Here is a 14,078-nt window from a genome sequence, read left to right on the forward strand (position 1 = left end):
CATCTGGGAAAGCACAAATATTTCTAACTGGAAAAATATTTCTCTATAGCTGAGCTAGGCCTGACAGCAAACCTTAATGAATTATTAGTACCTTTACTGTTTTCTTTGGCCCCTGTGCACTATATTTGTAAAAAAGTCAGTAAAAAAGAGAACAATCATAAAAAGCAATTATTTTGTACAAAAATACAACGTTTTAAAAGCTCTTAAAAGTATATTCCATATTATTGATAAGAGTTGGACTATATATATATATTTTTTATAAAATCTATATATTCGTGTATCTGTATAATTTTCCTACATTTGGGATTTTAGCAAATGAAACATACTGTTTACACAGTTGCTTTATATGTTTTTCTATATGAGTGACCAACAGTCTTACTCAGATTGACAAAATGTCTTTTCTCAGAGGACACAAGTTGCTTATGTATGTGGTCACTGGTTGGGAAAAAAATCTATAACAGAATTAGTCCAACGGTATTTCCTGATGCTGTGGGTTGAAAGGCCTCAAATAATTGCAGGATGTTGGAGAAGAGTTGCTGCTGAATTCCTTTATGTATTTAAACCAGTTTTCACTGCTTTCTTTTGTTGTTTTTCAATTTCAGTAGGCAATGTTGCTCTCTCCCAGGATTTTCTTCTTTTTTAAGTAAATTTCCATAATACGTAGGTATCTGTAAAGTCACAGCCTATTACACTCCAAATATTTGCCCTACAGTATGAGAGAAAAAAGAAAAACAAAGAGAAAAAAAAATAATGTAAAAACCCTGAGAAGATTAAATGCATTTCCAAAAACAAAACTTAAAGAGATCAAGGTATGTTAAAAATTTAAGTGGACTCATATTCAGATCCTGCAAGTCCTGGAGAATAAATATTTGTAAACTGTGAAGTTTTCCTAAAATAACAAATGTACGTATGTAGGAAAATGAGGACAAAGTACATTATTACTTACACATGGTCCTTCACTCTGGACACCCAGAGTTATACACACACAAAGCTTATTCAGCACTTTGTTTTGTTATGTTTTAGAGGGGCATTTTTTGTGGATGGGATGTAATTTTGGCTCTAGCTGACATTTCCATCTGCCTTCACTGAAATTCAGCCTCCATTTTTGCAACTGGAGCAGCCAGGCACCCCAGGAGAAGCGAAGTTTAAATAGGTTGTATGGAGGAGATAATGTTTTGGGCAGTCCCACCATGAACACAGATACTACCTAGTTCTATGATGATGGGGCTGGGCTCTAAGCAGCCAGATGAGCCACCTGCCCTCTGCCATAGCAGAAAGGACTATAAAATCAGAAAGACATGCCCTGTGGCAATCACCTGGGTGACTGCTCAGCCATGTTGGCAGTTTATGAGTCCTCCCCACCAACTTCAAGAGATCAGTTGCTTATGGCCTGTGGACACAGTTTCTCAGCCCTATGAGACATCTCCTGGCAGTGGTGGGAATTTTAAGACCTCCATAGCCATCAGCAAGTGCCTCCTGTTGCACATACTCTCAAAAAGAGTCTTTCTGGTTTTTGAAGGCTGGTTCCTGAGACATCCTAAGGCCAGCTTTCCATCTTGTGTGGCCATTGAGTCTATAAAAAATAGCTTCTAGTGTGGCTAGGGTCTGGAGCACTTGCCAAATCGTGCCTGAAATTTGAACCATGTTTGAAGTTTACAGGAGATGGTCAAGATGCAGAGCACACCATGGCTACAGCCAGTTTGGAGGCTGCTCTTTCAGAGTGCAATAAATGCAGCATCTGCATCACACAGAGTATTAGAAAAGCCCACATTGGTCTGGATTTGAGTAGAAGTGTGATTCCCCATCTTCCTCAACAACGCACTGCCACAGCATCTAGCCTGGATCTTCTCCCCTCTAGCTGTGGAAAATTTAATATGGGTAGGGTGAAATAATCAAACCAAGCACCGTTCTTACCTTTGTCCATGTCTTTTTCACAAATGAAATTGTTAACATCTTCACAGTAGAAGTCATTCCAGAGCCCAGCATAGATTAACCCGGCGCAATCTTCCCCTGGCCCATGCCCGTGGCTCCAGTTATCAGGTTGTCCGGTTTTCCAGTTTCTTTCAACCAAAAAGCAAGAGATATGATTGCACAACGTAGCACACATGACAGTTTTTCACCACAAAAAATTAACGAAAACATCATGAGATCTGTTCTGAACAGGAAATACACGTTGAAACAAACAATACATGACTCTTGCTGAAAATGGAAAACAGATGTATTACAGAGAAGGGAATCTATTCGACCTCGGGCTGCCAAAACTCAGAGACCTAAAATTAGACCAATGAACTTTATTTTAGTTTCTGAATGTACACGCAGATTCAGTGGGAGTGCTCCATGCTCCATGTGCATTGCTCCAAGCCTGCAAAGCCTGCACGCTGCGTTCCTGCCGGCAGATGGGACTGAGAAGAGCCGGCCGGCTCCTGAGTGCTGCCCAGGATGGCAGCACCCTGCCACGGCACACTGCAAAGGCACTCAGCCCTCTTGACTGCACCAAGGCGGGTCTCTTAGGAGGCACTGCAAAGATTTATCTGGACCCGTGTTTGGATGGGAAGTGAATTTTTTGACTTATAAGGAACGTACAAAGTATATATACATATATCTTTTGAGATCATTAGCTTTGATGGTGAAATTTAGCGCAGCATGTACAAAGCTAGCAGCAAAACTTCCTCATCCTGTTTTTGTTTAACAAGTGAGAAATGCTTCCAACCTCAGGACTTAAAAGCTCAATTTTTGTGAAGAAACAGGTTGTTGAAGGGAGCTTGTGATTGTTGGCTGATACAGTCCCTGCTCAGCTAAAAAACACACCTGCCTGACACAGAGCATCTAACCAGGCACCTGGGAGGACACATAGCTTTCCAGAAGTAATGAAATATTTGAAAATCAGTAACTGACAGCTCTGAGGTTACAACAGGGCACCTAAAACCATAGTGCAGTGGAAACCTATTGAAAGCTGAAGTGGGAATCAGTCACAGTGCTGCCATAAAGAAAGATGAAAACGGGAAGGGGAGAAAAAGGGAAAAATATTACAGCTCATTTCAAATGCATCTGACTTTTTCCATGTTCCTCATCAAAATGAACACCAATGAGATCACAGCTAATCATTTCGTAACATCTGACAGGCTGTACCCTGTTTTTTTGGAGCACAGCATGCTCAGCTCTATAAACTCTTTAGTCCACTCCTCAGTATTAAAAATTTGGGTGGCTGCAATCCGTTCCATTTAGGACAAATTAGGTGTAGCCCTAGGATTCCTGGAGAGCTGCCAATTCAGTTCTCAGCTGGCCAAAGCTTAGACACCCTCGTTTCATGCATTTTCCTTATGTTTAATGCTTTCCACTTGGATTTGGGCTTTATCTAAAGGCTGGTTGTTTTTTATCAGAACGAGCACTCTATTTATAGCCAGTTGTAATGCAAATAAGGAAAATTCAAACCAAGACAGCAGAATTGTCTGTGCTTTCAATCTCAACTTTGTAATAAAAGTCAGAGCAAATGTTTTGGCAAGAAACACTGTGCTATTTAGTTATGTGATTCTTTCATTCAACATTCAGTTTTCTTGCTGGCAGGGAAAGAAAGCCTTGTGCATGGAGAAGGGAGAGAGAAAAACCAGTTCAACAGCACCCTCAGTAACGAATTATTTCATTGGCATCTACAACTCTCTGGATTCATTGGATAATTTCTAGATTCTGCTTTTAAGAGTGTCAGCAAGACTGGTAGCATCTGCAGAAAATAAACACCATTGTTTTTTATTTACATACGTATAAACTGGTAAGGATCCATCCAGCCATCTCCATTCATTTTCCTTCTCTGAATCCGTAAGTCCAATCCAGAAGCTGCCTTTTCCAAAAATCTGCCTTTTTATCCATTGCTGTGGAAGAAAGATCTTAGTGCATAACAAACAAACACAACTGTCTTTGGAGCCAATAAGCTACCCTAGCTTCATGAGCATCTTTGTTATCAGAATAGGAAGGGCCCTAGAAATTTTTCTAAGTTGAAGATATGTTTCAGCAGTTGGCCTTGTAACCCCTTGCCCATACTAGAATCCAGCACAGTGTTTGCATGCGAGCTAGAGAAAACTAGGCATGAAAATTAGGTTGACGTAAAGTCACAGCCAATGTCTTATAGATACAAATTGAAAAAAACCCAGAGAGTAAGCAATTGTATCTTGATGTCCCCACTGCTATGTAGCCACCCAATAATTATGTTGAACAGTAGTAAAAGTATAGCTAGATTTATACTTAGATTAAAAATATTTTTGGGTCACAGTAGTCCTAGGCTGCATGTATTAAACCTGACAATGTAAAACTAAATTATATTCACCACTGCAAAAAATACATTTCGGATAATATGTAAGGCATAATGGATTCCATCTTTAAAGGTTCAAAAATCCTACAGTTCTTGCCAGCCTTCCTGATTGTCTGTGCCCATCACCTTCAGGGTCAGCACCAGCTCTGCTAACACTGCCCTTCTGCACATGGAGAAGCTGCTGAGCAGGCAGACGGTGGACAAAATGCTAACTGGAGTCAATCACTGTGTCTACTTCACTATATTAATTCATGATGCTCTCAGCTTCCCACTTGCCTTGTGGCTTCCACATGTTAAATAACTTCAAACTCTCTCCTTGAAAAACAGAAAGTAATTACCTGCTCCTCTTTGTTGTTTATGATAACCAAGCGTGATGCCTTCTCTTCACAGAATAACTTTGCCTCTTCAAAAATTTCTCTTTCAATTGAAAAGTAGTAGCACTTTTCTGTGTAGTTCTTCCAATGAGGAGAACAACCTGTGGTGTGAATATTTTTGTGTTAAGCCAGTTACTTGTAACTCAACAAGCCATTGGTAACTTTCTGTATAGGGCCAATAGTAAGTGGAGGATCCCATACCCATCTACTACTACATGCTGCCACTTAGAGTACAGTTTGTGAATTTACTTATTAGGATCCTGACTCTATGGAATTGAGGCTAAACTGTGTGGTCAAGGGGATTATTTATTACTCATACTACTGCTGCTTTTTCTTTAGCTGTAAACATTAACTTAAATCAGTTTCAGGTCATCAGAAGGAAGACCAACAGGTATGTCTTCACTTTACAGGGCTCTTTGTCATAAATCCAAGAGATTTAGTCTAAGGCAGCAGGGGTTATTTGAAGCCGTAACTATCTAGCACCCTCCACTAGATATATTTGTGTCTCAGTAAAAGATGCACAGGGTGTGTTGATAGCTTACCATTAGCCTCAGGCACTGATGTAGGTTCACTTTGTAGGGCCATTGGCATCCCCGGACCTGGTGGCCCTGGTGGGCCAGGTGGGCCCTTTGGACCAGGCAGCCCAGGGACTCCAGGTAGCCCAGGTAGTCCTCGAGGTCCTGGTACCCCTGGCTCTCCCACAGTTCCTTGCAGGCCTTGAAATCCTGGTGGGCCTTGTGGCCCAGGTGGACCGTCTTTGCCTTGTGGACCTGGTGGTCCCGGGTCTCCGCTTGGTCCAGGCAGACCTGTCTTGCCAGGAGAACCTCTGGAACCTTTGGAGCCAGGTGATCCTCTTGAACCTTTCCCTCCTTTTTCTCCTGGCGGCCCAGTTGGCCCAGGTGGGCCCTTCTCACCTGCAGGTCCTGGTGGTCCGGGCTCTCCTTTCTCTCCTTTTTGTCCTTTTAGGCCAGCAGGGCCAAGAGGACCTTGAGGGCCTCTGTCACCTTTAGGTCCCCTTGGACCAGGAGGGCCTGAAACAATGTAAGCATGCAAGGTGGGGATACAGACAGAAAACAAAACAAAAAGCCCATGTGGAGTCCTTGTTTAATATATCTCAGACCATCAACACTATATACTCAGCACTCTGAAAACCAGGCTAACAGCTACTTTGAGCTGTGCTTGTAAAAGTACATCTGCTTCTCAGGCGCTATATACCATTCCTCCTTCTTCAGCCTCCATGAAATACAGGGTATGGAGAAAATAATCTGATGCACTTTGTCCTATGAACTGGACAGTGACACCATGCCCAAGGTGACCACACAAGACACCAGTCCCTGCAAGACACGTTCTGTGCTGTTGATGCACGTGGTCCTGCCTCTTGAAGGTTCTGTTCCCTCACTCTGCTCCTTTTTCCTTCTAGCCCCATCTCTCCACTCTTAGACTATAGGACTCTTTTTCTGGTAACCCTGTTTGCTGCTCTGTGAACAACAGATTGTCAAAAAGAGACAAAAACGATGGATAGCGAGCAACAGGCCAACTGTAGGAAAGACCAGAAGTACTAGTTGCTAATTGGCCAGCTATGATGGGAAAGAGAACAATACCCACGACAGGAAATGGCAATATTGTGTCAGCAATAAACAACAAAATAATTTTGGATTCTGATCACAGATGAGCAAATGCCTTGCCAATATATTCCCCTGCCCCTCCAACTTGAACTCCTCCAGATAAATTCCTATACTGGAGTCACTTAGGCCTGGTTGAAATGAGAAAGGTTAAGGGTACTGACATGTAATCCTGGCTCTAATTCAGCCTTAGTTTTTTTGTAGCAATGGATTTCTATTTGTGATTAGAGATTTAGGCCTGACTGGTTCACATCAGGTTGGAAATATGAGTGTTCTTTTCATTTGGGATAACACTTGGCTGGGAGAAACCTCTTAAACTGGATGCTGTTTATTTCTGGAGAAAATAAAATATCCCAGGATTAAAAACTAAGCAAAGTAGGATGCTTTCTGGCAGACTAACAACTGGCTTAAAGTGAAATAGCAGCTTGTTTTTCAGCAAGGGTGGACCTTTCTGGGAATAGTCCAATGTATATTTTTTAGCCATTTCCTCCTTAGCAGGGATTGGTTTCTTGAGGTTCCACATCTTCACTAGCTTATTTTAGAAACTAAATCAAAAGCAGATCCAGTCAGTCAGTCACTCAGAATAAAATTTTGCTAAGTCAGAACCTTCTTTCGTAACATCCCCATTCTAGGTATGTAGAGAAGGCATAGGAAAATTAGTAAAGAATATTCAAGCTACATTGATATTTCCAGAGTTTGTGATTAGATAGTGGAAAACTCTGTACCAGTGTATACTAACTTCCACAGAAGTAAAGAAGGAATGCAAGCAGTCATTCAGCATGGACCATTATGGGCATCATTAGAGAAGCTGCATACCTTGTAGGATAGTGAAGTTCTTGATGAGCTGGCCATGTTTGGAATCTACCAGCTTCATTTCTTCCATGATTACTGACAAATTGGCAACTTCAACATCTAACCTTGACCTCATCAAATCCTGTTGCATCTTGAGAGATACAGAGTCTAAGCGAATATTGGCTAGTGTGCTGTTCATAAAAATCAGCTCATCTGAATGTTTACTTAAGGTGTCTGTACAAGTTGTCCGGACCTCATTAAGATTGCTAGTCAGTGTCCGTAGATGATGAGCAGTGTAGCTGATGTTGCTAATGATATTGACTATATCGGTTTCGAAGACCTGGAACCTCTCTTCTAGGTGGTTGAATTTGGCAGAAGTTCTGTTTTCATATTCTTTATGCTGTTCCTGGAGATCTTTTAGATTTTGTTCATTGGCTTGGGCAATTGTGGTGATATTCTCCATTTGCCCACTGAAGGAGCTGAGCTGATTGTTCATGTCTTCAAGTGTATCATTGTTAGCTTTTGCCAATGCTGAGTTGTTGGCAGCCAAAGTCTGTAAATTTTGTACTTTCTCCTTAAGCCAGTCAGAGTCCTTCCGGGCTTGAAGGACAACCTGCTGCAGATTTTGAAAGTCATTCTTGATTCTTAGAATAGCCAAGCTTGTATTTTCCATTGACTTCTGCAGGTCACTGATAAGATTTCTCTGCTGTACTTGTGTCAGGTTTAAGTTGTTCAGGTTCATGATGACCACATTATGAGAATGCACTTGGTTTTGCAGGTTTGTTTGAATATTACTTGTGTCTTGTTGAAGATTGTTGATATAGCCAGTATATGCTTGAAGAGTCTTATTGACACTGATGATCATGAAAGAGTTGCTATCTAGAGCAGTTCTCATTTGGCTCTGTCTATCATCTAATACATTTCCAGACTCTTGGAGCTTCTCCAGTGTATCTTTGTTTCTGGTAGTTTTCTCTGCAATGTCATGAAGCTGCTGACGAAGAGCCAGAATGTCAGATCTGAAGCTAGACAGTTCAGTGTTAGTATTCATGGCTTTTTGTCCAGCTTGGTCATCTGTTGTACAGGAAAGAAATGGCAAGGCTTTAGGATGAGTTTTTTAAAACACAGTATAAAAAAACCAGTCTATTTTAAGTACAGTCAGGTTGTGAAAATTTTCTGTCAATAGAACTTCTATGCTAGCTATTCCAGAAAAGATAAACCACTAAGGAAAGCTCTGCCACTAGACAGAAAAAATCAAAGGGATGAAGACCTTGTTTCTTGCTGAGGAGGACAAAATGGTGATTCTGTTGCCATATAGAGGAAGAACTACGATTAGAAAGTGATGAATATATGCAGCCAAGTTGTGCTTGCATTCTGAATGAAAACTGAATGGCAAGCAGAATTCAAAATATTAAAGAGGTATCACTAAGTTTATGTTTTGAAGTTACAACTGGCTATTGCTGAAAGCTCAGAAGTAAATTTTAGCTGTTCTTATTTTCTTACTCCTTTGCCTGGAAAGTGGAATATCTTCATAGTAACTTAGTAGATATCATTTCATTTTTTAACATCTTGGGTTTAAAAAGTTCTAATACCTATTTTACAACAATTTGTGTTAGAGACAAAAGCTTTGCCAGCAGGCTACTCCAGATATGACAGGATATGATGTATTTCTACTTTTCTCTCTAACATACTACTATGGCTTTTAACGTCATTTATTTTGCTCTTATTGTTCCCTCATGTTCTGAGTTTCAAGATGGAAAAACCTTTAATTTTAGTGGAACATCACTGCTCTTGCTTGCACTGCCCTACAGTGTACTTCTGGGAGCTTGCCTGAGTGTGATTAAGTTTTTGAGGTTGCACAGCTCATAAACCAGGACATAGAAACCAAAGAAACAGGCAGCTGACACTCGCTTTGAGGGAAGATTCCCTTCCTTGACATCAGTTGCGTCCCTCTCCTACACACAGTCCATATGTTTTTTGTCGTCATCTAAGTGTAGTTACATTTATGAATTATGCAGTCTGAAGTTCATCATTTCAGATGACTCCAAGGGAGAGCAGGATGGCTCTCCTAAACTACAGTGAATGCAGCTGTGTATGGAGCTTTCTTCTGGTGTGTTTGAATGAGTTATGATGGTGAACATCAAATGGTGGCTTGTGAGACTTCAGTCTGAAGTGTTTATGGAGTCTTTCGTGGATGGACATCTTCATGAACACAGTTCCTCTCCCTGCCACTTGTCTCACTGCAGGATCTTCTCAACTTTGACTATGTTTACCTGTTGGTTATAGCTCAAATTATATTGTGCTCCTCATGCAGCTCTGACAACTGCCAGGTCCACATACAGCTAATCTCTGAAGACCTGTCTTTCATTCACTACATGCTGTTACCCTTTTGGCCCTACAGCAGTTCTCTTTCTTACCTTTATGCCTCCTACACAATTTGCCCCATAACTTTTTTAGCTTCCTCCATGGCAAGTCCACTTAAATGGGAACTGATGGTTCTGAGCATCTCACTGGCCATCCATCCAGCAGTGTGTAAAAATGTGTGGGCATGAATGAAACAAAGGTGCTACAAGTTGTGAAAATTTAATCAGCATAATACAATAACCCAAATATAACTCAAAGTGTTGCATGTGCTTTAAGGTGTAAAATTTACTTCTGTATTTGTATCAGCAAAAGTACATGCCACTGAATTACCCTATGTCTTTGAACTAAATACACTGTGCAAATACTTCAGAATCCAGCTATTTTTTGAGGTGAAAAAGTTGTCAAAATTTATGATGAAGCTGCAAGCACTTTTTTCCTAGAAATATACGTCTCAATATATGGTTTATGAAGCTAAACAAAAATTATTTCAAGAAGCACATGCATGCATGTGTATATAGCAGCTTTCCAGTACCTAAAGGGGGCCTACAGGAAAGCTGGGGAGGGACTTTTTACAAGGGCATGTAGTGACAGGATGAGGGGCAATGGATTTAAACTGAAAGAGGGCAGACTTAGACTAGATACGAGAAATAAATTCTTTACTGTGAGGGCGGTGAGACACTGGAACAGGTTGCCCAGGGAAGCTGTGGATGTCCCATCCCTGGAGGTGTTCAAGGCCAGGCTGGATGAGGCTTTGAGCAACCTGGTCTAGTGGAGGGTGTCCCTGCCCATGGCATGGGGGTTGGAACTCGATGATCTCTAAGGTCCTTTCCAACCCTAGCCATTCTATGATTCTATGATTAATATTAATTCAAAAGCTAATTAGAAAAACTGTAAGTCTATGTATATATCAACTGATATTAAATCGTTCTGCTTCCTTTCCAGACAAGGAAGAAAGGTAGAAATGTACACTTAGTGATCCTTATCCATAATCTTTTTCCATCTTCCTGCAAATTAAGAACTGTGATAGCACTCAGGACACCTGAACTCATAACAACCTTATGCCCTCTATTCCCTGAGATGATTAAGTAACATTTCATGAAAGTAATCAACTTGTCTCAGACATAAGAGTTTTGAATAGCTGTTTATTTGTGGACCCCTTAAAAAGGCCTTCAGTTTGCAATCTTAATTGTTAAAACAGCATCAAGATGACTGGGTGACAGATTTTCATTTTATATAGAATCTCTTGTGCTGTGGAACAGCTTCTGCTATGTTTTCCATCTCTGTCTCAGAGAAGACTCTCCTGAGGACTACCTTTAAGTGTCTGTTTATTTTAGTATAAATTATTTTAGAGTGTCTTCATTGGGAACTGTAAATATTGAACTATGCTTAAAATGCCGTCCTAAGTATAACTGATCTTAACTATTTTTAAGTACTTTTCCAAGTACTTGAGAAATTGGAAAAGAAGTGCTGTATCTTATCATAGCCAGAGATTTTTCAGATAAATTTCCTGCTGCTATCTGCCAGGAGAACACGCCAAAGCCATAATACAAAGGGGTTTTGCTTGTGTGTAGATTACCTAATTTCTTCAGATCGCTCTCCACCTCTGTGAGCTTTTCTGTATATCTTCTGTGGGATGTTTCCAGGCCACCTGTCACATTGTCCATTTTTTCTACAACTAGGGAAAAGTATGTTACGGAAGGAAGAAAAGTGAAATTATTAAAAAAGTCTAGTAAACAATAAAGCAGACCAAAAAACCACCACTACCATCAAACAACAACAAAAAAACCACCTGAAAATTGCCTTGCTTGCCACTAAACTCTGCTGTTGCTCTGTGAAGTGTTGGAAGGATGAGCTCCTATCCACTGGTGGGACCCAGCGTTCTTCCAGTTCTTCAGTCTGCCAACAGTCCCCAAACATTTCTTTGCTCATGAGCAATCTCTCTCTCAAATGAGGAAATCCCTCTTTGTGGGTTTTCCTCATGAACCAAGTCCTTTTCTTTCAACAGTATTTCCATGCTCCAAGCAGAGTGCTGTGTGGCAAAGGCAGACTGATTGCTAAAGGCTCGCATGTATGAGAGAAGACTTCCTTTTATTTTGCTATGAGCCAATCCTGCTTAAAAAAGAACATTTCTCTTCTTGTGCCTTTTTAATCATTAAAAATTGCCACCTGGCTAGCAAACTTTGGTCTGAGATAGCAGTTTGAAGATGCAATTACTAAATGTTTTTAGGATCAACTTTTAAACATCTTGATAATGGTACAGATCATTCAAAACAGTCTTGAAACCATTTTGCCTCATTAAGATTGAAAGGATGGTCATTCAGCAAGCACAGATTTATGGCTGATGTGCTCTTTATTTTGTAACGTCTGAGTAATTTTCTTATCACTGAGATAATCTGATTATTTGATGGAACTGATACAGAAACAGAAAAAGAAGAGCAACAAATAAAGATCCTGGGGTAGCTTCCAGTGGCAAAAATGTGAAATGCTTGCAAGGTTAGAGGCAGCCTTCAGCTTCCACACCAAACCTTGTCTAATAGGCTTTTGCAGTCAAGCCACAACCGGGGGCAGAGATTTCTTCTCATCACAAGATTATTTAGACCTTTTGCTACCCTGGGAGCAGGATGGACCTGAACCTACCTTGGGAGAGGCTACACCAGTTATTGTGCCAGCCCTCCCTTTCAAACAGAAGAAAAAAGGTGCTTCCCATGTCTTATGGTAGTGAAGCCAATTCTGTAAATCTGTGTGGGGTAGAGGGTACCACTGACTCTTTCTGTCTGTGAGATAACCTGCACCTAGGAAATAGCTTCATAGAAATTGTTGCTATGTAAATATTTGGTTTTTTACTAGAAGTGGAAATTTAGGGGATCTTTTGCTGCTCATGAGCAACCATAAGAATCCCAGACCTTTAAAGTGTAGTCCACCAAGTGCTCCTTCTTTATTAATTTTTGACCATGTTTTTCTGACTCTGGGTACCACAGTTACACAGCAGGCTCTTATCACTTCCCCAAAACCAAGAGGAGAATTGATTATTATCTCTGGTGCAACTGCACTGAGGTGAATGGAGTTACAAAAGAGAAAAGTCTCAAGGTTTTCAGAAAGACCAGACACCCTTTGGTGAATTACCTGCCTGCTGCTATCTATACTGCTAGCAAGCCGGTAAAACAGAGATTCTACTGTGTGGGCAAAGACAGAGTGAGGCTTTCTGCATTTGAGATGATGGTAGATTGCTTGCTAAACACCAGAACCAGGCTACAGTAATAGCTTTGGTTTTTCAGGGTGACCATTGTGCAATACTTTCTGCTCTAGAAAGCATTTTCCCTCCCAATATAGTACTAATTTTTCATGGGTTCTTCTGCCCATTAAAGTTACTTGTCAAAATGCTGTATGCTGTTTTTCCTATATGAAGCCAGGGTTGATTCTCTGCTTTTTCCTGCCCGATTGTCTTCTAGGCTAAAACCCAGATCAGCAAAAGTCCTTTGTTACTTCTGATACTCCACTGATGCACATACACACATATGCATCATATACAGTGACCACAGGGACCATGCTTGGCTTTTCCTTCTGGCTAGCTCTAGGCAGATCCTTGTTCAGTCTGTGGTGTTCAGTCAGTGTCTGTTCACTATTTCAGAAGCAGTGACAAAATGTGCCATCTCACTAGGGTGTGTTGGCGCTACATAATGGCAGGCAAACTCTGTCTGTGAGACAGATAAAAGAAGTAGATGAAAGTCACAGGGCGCATTAGTCAAGAAACTTAAAAACAAGGACTGATCTGAGAAGGAGAACTATCAGAAATTCAAGCTGAGAGAGTCACAGGAAGATCATTCACCTTCAATAGGCTAATCTGACACTGGCTGATGCCAGAAGCATTATAACTTTGTATTTTGCACTTAATTTAAGAAAGTATGTGTAAAATATTACACATTGCTTCATTAATGTTTTAAACAATAACTTAATACGTCTTCTCAAAGCAAACTAATAGTAAACTCAGCTTGTTATTCCTTTGTGACCTTGATGTTTAATTTATGTTTTGGTTTCAGGTTTCTCCAACCTACTATGTAATTTTTACCACCAGTTTGGAGGTTTGTTCTATGTTGACTTTGCCTCCCATTGAGTTATTTTTTTGCCTGCCATATTTAATCCACTGATTAGTAGTTTTAATGTTTTAAATCACAAAGGATATATAAATACCATGTAGGAAATGAAAGTTTTAAAATTAGTTTTGGGCTTTATAAACATAAGTGTGGGAGGCAAATTTAATGGAAACGTAACTAAGAGACTGAAAGAATCCCTGATGCCAGCAGAATTCCTATGTTCAGTGTAATATTGCAATAAAAAAGACAAGCCAAAGTGATGCAGAGAGGAGAGTTCAAGAGCTCTATAAAATTTTGAGTTTTTTTTCTTCCTTTAAGGCCTAATTCCTTCCCAACAAACAAAATATTACAAAAATTCCTTTGAATACATACTGTCAGCTGGGGTTTTGTCTAACTCATGTTTTCCCTGAAAATTAGCGCTTAGGCACTGTGGAGACGAAGCTCTTAAGCTGCAGGTACAAAGGGTGAAATTAATGCCTGACGTAAGACCATTTGCTGCTTGGTGTTACAGCAGGGATGCCTTTTCTCCAGCGTA

The 14,078-nt window shown here is 40.4% G+C and overlaps 1 protein-coding gene across 1 annotated transcript in view; it reads right to left on the reverse strand.

Moving 5' to 3' along the window:
- Window positions 1-573: 573 nt before the first annotated feature.
- COLEC12 (collectin sub-family member 12) overlaps window positions 574-14,078 on the reverse strand; it is a gene marked incomplete at its 5' end in the record, with an annotated part of 15,521 nt that continues 2,016 nt past the window's right edge. The window contains 7 exons of the mRNA XM_010084408.1: window positions 574-706; window positions 1,915-2,060; window positions 3,757-3,866; window positions 4,642-4,778; window positions 5,220-5,708; window positions 7,116-8,162; window positions 11,029-11,127. Coding sequence (XP_010082710.1) covers window positions 687-706; window positions 1,915-2,060; window positions 3,757-3,866; window positions 4,642-4,778; window positions 5,220-5,708; window positions 7,116-8,162; window positions 11,029-11,127 — 2,048 coding nt within the window. The remainder of the gene's footprint in view (window positions 707-1,914; window positions 2,061-3,756; window positions 3,867-4,641; window positions 4,779-5,219; window positions 5,709-7,115; window positions 8,163-11,028; window positions 11,128-14,078) is intronic.

This window comes from Pterocles gutturalis, unplaced genomic scaffold, assembly GCF_000699245.1.
Source record: "Pterocles gutturalis isolate BGI_N339 unplaced genomic scaffold, ASM69924v1 scaffold47250, whole genome shotgun sequence".
In the NCBI taxonomy this organism is placed as follows: domain Eukaryota; kingdom Metazoa; phylum Chordata; class Aves; order Pterocliformes; family Pteroclidae; genus Pterocles; species Pterocles gutturalis.